This window comes from Uloborus diversus, chromosome 1 (genome assembly GCF_026930045.1).
Source record: "Uloborus diversus isolate 005 chromosome 1, Udiv.v.3.1, whole genome shotgun sequence".
NCBI classification, from domain to species: domain Eukaryota; kingdom Metazoa; phylum Arthropoda; class Arachnida; order Araneae; family Uloboridae; genus Uloborus; species Uloborus diversus.
Window position 1 is genome coordinate 129,685,089 of NC_072731.1, and position 6,353 is coordinate 129,691,441.

The 6,353-nt window shown below is 34.9% G+C and overlaps 1 protein-coding gene across 1 annotated transcript; it reads left to right on the forward strand.

Annotated features, from left to right (window-relative positions):
* Nucleotides 1–5,537: 5,537 nt before the first annotated feature.
* Nucleotides 5,538–6,095, forward strand: LOC129234988 (uncharacterized). The gene has a single exon (XM_054868756.1). It carries the CDS (start codon nucleotides 5,538–5,540, stop codon nucleotides 6,093–6,095), a length of 558 nt encoding a protein of 185 aa, XP_054724731.1.
* Nucleotides 6,096–6,353: the final 258 nt, after the last annotated feature.

The following is a 6,353-nucleotide window of genomic DNA, read 5'->3' on the forward strand; positions in this document are numbered from 1 at the left end:
TTGTCATTTTTAATTTTTCCGGTTGCAGTTAAACCGGCAACTTCAGAATAAAGCTTTAAACGACTAGTGTATTGGCGTCAATACCGTCGATCCAAATTGGGGGAACTTTTTTTTTCTTACTTTTACGGCTTTCCACCGTTTTAAATTCAGTTTCATCACAAGATTCTGCAGATCCATAGAGGAACAATATTCAATGTCAGTCTCAATCTGGCTAACTGAGTCATTTGATGAAATAACATCTTTAACTAGAAACTAGATCAGAACTATATGTTTTTTGTTTTACAGTGTTTTCATCAGCAATAGCCTCATGAATAACATTTTTATGAGTAAAAACATAAGCAGCATGTTTTTTCTTCTTTTTCTTTCTGCTTTTATTTGCTCGCTTCTCATTAGTCAATGAGAGCTCTGATTCAATTTCGTTAATTACTTTTAAATTTTGGTCAGATTCATTTTTAATTTCAACTTTACACATACTAATGCTGTTATTAACATCAAACAACAGGTTTGTTTCAGTATCGCATAATTCAATTTTTCCAATACCTGGCTCGGTATTGGTTGAAGAGTCAATAGTTTTAGATTTAGCAATAAAATCAAATATCTTAAGAAATTTTCAAGTTTTGTTCATCAATTTTTGAATTTATGTGAACAATATCATCATTTGATACACAAAAAGTCAAGTTTTGCTTCAGCTGAAGTGCATTGAATTTTAAATCAAAGATTCTAAATAACAATGTAAGATTACCTACAGTCAAGATAGCTAAGTTGCATTTATATTCAAATAACACTTTGCTAATGAATTAAATAATTCATCAAATTTAACTAAATTAAATTCATTAGTTAATTGAGTTTCAAATAAATTAATTTTGTCAACATAATCCTGAAAGAGACAAGAATCAAAGGAAGAGCAAACACTCTCCGTACCATCGGCTTGAGGAGGCGAGTTAGCAGCGGTTGTTGTGGCAGAAGGTGCGCGTATTTCTCGCGTGGGGACAAATTGTAGACTCGAAGATCAGCGTCATTTTTTGATAAGACATTCCTTTCCATGTTGTCCCTGCGACACGACTTATTCACCTCATTCCCAGCTTCAATGATGGCACAAGGCGAGACACCGCGTTTCTAGTGTAGCTTGGAATTGATCAGACTCTATTAGATTTCAAGTGAAAATTGCATTCAGATATTGTAAAAATTCACCAAGCCCAAGGGCAGATCAGGGGAGGGTCAAAGGGTCAGCTGACCCCCTGTGATGAGAAACAGTCTTTATTATTATTATTTTACATTTCCTTTACTTATTATTATTGTTGAAAGTCAATTTTTAGTCCTGAAAAATTAGTGTAGGTAATCAATGTTAATCCCTTTTTACTTAGTCTTGTTAGACTTGTCTCTTGAAGTCTAATAAATGCAAATTCTATTACATATAATGTAACTTTGAAAAAAATAGAGATCCTAAACCTTGGTGGCTCTTCGGTCCAGTAGGCCCATGTGTTAACCAGGACCCTTCTACAATGCAAACTCCGAAACGCATGTCTGCAATGCTGTACTTATTTTAACTTTGTTGTACAATATTTTAATTCAGCAATGTTGTGCCTTAATTGTTTTCATTGCAACGAAATTTTCTCGGCACATTAAATGTAAAAAATGTATAATTCTATTTATTTGAACAATTTAAATAACTCAAATATCAGCAGCAAACTGTGCAATGAATAAATTGCTATGCATATTTTTCTTGATAACATTTTTTATTAGAATACATGTATAGGATATTAAGATATTTTGAAGAAAATTCAAATTATACTTTGTTTTTCTTCCACTTAACTGACCTCTGAAATTTGACCCCCTTACAAAAATTTCTGGATCCGCCCCAGCACCAAGCGCATCGTAATACCGGTGTCGCAAGTTTAGCACTTAAATGACTATTGAATCAAGGAATGACGGAAGCGTGTAGTAAATATAAAAACATGCACCACATTGGGCATGCCGAGAAAAAGGTCAGCATCCCTCCTAATAATGAAGCAATGGTGAAGGTTTTTCTAACACAAAACGCAACAAAATTGTGTCTATTTCATCATTAGTGAGTGTGTCGTCATGCAATATGGTGTTTCAATAGTATCCAGTTTTGAGTAACTTACGTGGCTTTTACTTGCATAAACATTATGAGAGGTGTCATTTTAATATTTGTCACACGAAAGTGTTATTTTTTTTTAACATAGTGTTGTGCAACTGAAAGAAATTACTTCTTTTGTCATGTTTGCCATATCCTTCCCTCCATTAAAAAAAGAGAGAAGGAAACATGTGCTGTAAAAACACTTATTTTCATATCTTTACGAAGCTTTAATTTTCGCGATTTCCTTGAGCTTATCGTAATCTCGAAAAATTTAGCCTCACGAAATATTTTCCCGTGGCAGATTTTTCAACTTTCGATTCTGCTCAAATAAAATTCATGAAATTTTCATCCCGCACAACCACCGATATCTTCATTTTTGCGAAAATAAGTGCTTTTATATTATTCATGAATTATTTACTTGTTATGCCTTGTATTTTACGTTGTCCCTTTAAATATTTTTCCTTGGCAGATTTTTCAACTTTCGGTTATGCTCGTATAAAATTCATGAAATTTTCAGCCCGCAAAACCCCTGATATCTTCATTTTCGCGAAAATTACGGCTGGCGAAAATAAGTACTTTTATATTATTCATGAATTATTTACTTGTTATGCCTTGTATTTTACGTTGTCCCTTTAAATATTTTTCCTTGGCAGATTTTTCAACTTCCGGTTATACTCATATAAAATTCATGAAATTTTCAGCCCGCAAAACCACTGATATCTTCATTTTCGCGAAAATTACGGCGGGCGAAAATAAGTGCTTTTATATTATTCATGAATTATTTACTTGTTATGCCTTGTATTGTACGTTGTCCCTTTAAGCAACAAGTTTTAGCGGCGTTATTCGAAAAAAAATAAATATGTCTAAGAAAATATTGATAAGAAAATCATACAATGGCAAAGAGCCGACTCTTTTATATATATATATATATATATATATATATATATATATATATATATATATATATATATATATATATATATATATATATATATATATATATATATATATATATATATATATATATATATATATATATATATATATATATATATATATATATATATATCTTGAACAAAATTGTGCATCCAGTGTCAGGGGCAGTTAGCAGGGGCGTGCACAGAAATTTTGGGGCCCGTCACAAATGAATTTTTACTAGCCCCCTCCATATTGTTACTCTTACGTCTCTACATATATTTGACCCCGCATTTTAAAATCTCGGGCCCCCCTTCATGCTCAGGCCCTGGCACACAGGTGTCCCTTCTCTCCCCCTGTGCACACCCCTGATCAGGGGTAGGTAACTACCTATCTCAGCGGGCTCTTCCCCTAAATATATTTCACATTCTGATCCACAGGACTCCATGCCGCGTCACATACACAGTTTACTTTGTAAGACACCTTTCTTAATCAGGTTAACAAAGAGGCCCATTACTTCCTTTCTCAATTTCGCAACAAAATAATGAGCTTCGAGCACAACGGTAAACATTGTAAGCTCCATGGGTGGAACATCAAAAGCACCTTTTCTAAGTTCCGACACTTAAACTTCTTGCCCATAACGTGCGGAAATAAGCATAAAGTATATATTTTTAAATAAATAACAAACTACAGCTCCATCACTCTATTAGTGTTCCATGAGTTCTGGGGGATATGCCTCAACTTATGTGTGCAAGTTCAAGAGAGGCTCTTAAGCGCCGAGCCAAAAGAGCGCTATAACCTCCTTCAAAACGAGCCTAAATCGCATATTTAGGCTCTTATTTTTAGAATATTTCTGGGTAAGAGTCCTCCGATTCTCACTCTTTCCGAATGTCACTAAAGATGACTTAAAATCAGGGCTGCGGAGACGGAGATAAAATTACCGATTATTTTATCATATATCAGTCTGACTCTGACTGCATGATTCCGTCTTCGACACCGCATTCCTATTTAAAATAGCATTTTTAGGAATTCGATTTAAAAAAAATTACCGGAGGGCAGCAAACAATTTTTGGTGGGAAACCACCTCCTCTTGTCTAACGTTACCAAAGATAACTTTAAAATATGTTTGCAGGAAGAAGACACGCCAAATCCCTTCCACAAACGTCATCAAGCGCAGCCTAAAAGTGCCTATTTCGGCCCAATAACTTCAAAAAAATTCCGAGAAAGAGCTCCCACCTCCTCCTCTAACGTCTCAACATGTGATCTAAACTTTGCGAGTTTAAAACTTCAATATCAAAACTTTCCTAGGAACTAGGAACAGTCCCAAATGCATTTTTAGGGCTTCCTTTTCGAAAAATTTCTGTGGGAGGGTCTACAAATCCCACCCTTCCCCGAATGTAGCCTGAAATAGCCTGAAAAAAAAAATGTTTTTTGGAGTTGCTTAAAAAATGAGATGCCGCATACTGTGTCACCACCTCATCCGAGTAGAGGAAGAAGAGAAAATTTTCCACCTGCAGTCGGCCTTTTTGGTTCCACAAATACGAACACGTGTGTTTTTGTGAGAAGAAAAATCATGAATCATCTGCTTGCCGATGTATGCTGACAATGAATTTAGATGATAAAAAGAAAATATTAATGAAAAAGGGCTGCTGTTTTTGCTGCCTTAAAATGGGTCATAGAACTCGAACGTGTAAAAATTAATTGTGAGCGATGTAATGGAAAACATGCAACTATAATGTGAAACGAAAATAAATACCAAGAGCGCGATAAATTGAAAACAGACGTGCTCAAAGAGAATGACGGTCAAAATGCTATCAAGGACGCAGTGCTAAGTAACCGTACTTGTAGTACCAACATTCTGTTACAGAGCTTGATGTCTTTTCATCCATAAGCTCATTACTTTTTGCATTGAAAAAGGCGTTCCCTGTAACGCCGAAACACGTGTCTGCTGTAATTGGCAAATTTGTGCTTTTTTTAACGTTGTTTGTCTTACTTTACTGCTCAGCACAAAGGTATTTATTTATCTTATTCTGTTACAGACTTTGTACGTCAGATTACGAGGAAACAAGGGGGAGAAAATCGTGAGATGTCTTAGTGATTCTGGCATTCTGGCTCCCAACGTTCATGTCTGAGTAAACGAGTAGTTGAAGAATTGTAGTATGATCGTCTTGAAGAAGAAAATATTATACATAATTTGTTTAATGGTAAAGAACACACAGAAAAACATTACCGATACAGCGTGTCAGTCAGTAGTATTAATAAAGAATATCACTGCAAATTTGAGGTACTTGGCCAAGAAAAAATATGTTCTAAAATACCAACTTTGAAGTTAGATCCATGTCAGCAAGAATTGAATAAAAGAAATACAATTTTGACAGATTAATTGAATGCAAAAGAAGCAGAATCCGAAGACATGGATCTGTTAATTGGAGCCGATGTATCCGGTAAACTTCTCAATGGAAGAGTCATAGTTCTGCCGTGTGGACTCGTAGCTCTCGGAATCTATCTTGGACGGACCTCGATGGGGAAGATGCCATTTGATGATCATGATGATAATTCTACAATGGTGGTAACGAATTTATTTATGAAAGATTTTACCATTACAGAAATGTGGAACCTTGATGTGATACGCATTACTGATCCGATCATTAAAAAAAGCAAGGAAGAAAAGGATTTACAAATGAAAATGCAATTTCAGAATTCTGTTTTTCTAAATAATGAAGGACGCTATGAAGTGGCATTACCGTGGGCCGAAGATCGTCTACCATTACCTAAAAATAAAGAATTAGAACTTAAACGCCTGGAAACAACAACACAGAAACTTTGCTCTCAAAATTTAATTAATCGATATGATGAAGTTTTAAAAAATTGGGAAGATCTAGGCATAATCGAGGAAGTGAAACAAAGTGAAAATATTGATAGCGGACACTACTTGCCCCACAGACCAGTGATTAGAGAAAGCAGTTCTACTCCAGTACGGCCTGTGTTTGATGCGTCTGCGAGAACTAAGTTTTCGCCGTCACTGAATCAATGTTTAGAAGCTGGACCCAATTTAATTGAATTAATCACATCATTTTAGCTAAGATTCAGAGAAAATAAATACAGTGTCGTTGCAGACATAGAAAAAGCTTTTTTACAGATTAGCATTAGGCCACCAGATACAGAATATCTTAAATTTTTCTGGTGGAAGAACAAAGATACAAAAGAACTGAAAATATTTTAGCACACCAAAGTTGTGTTCGGAGTAAATAATAGTTCATTTTTATTGGGGACAGTTTTGGATTATCATTTTCAAAATTGCATGAAAAATACAGAACACGATCACAAAGTTGTAGAA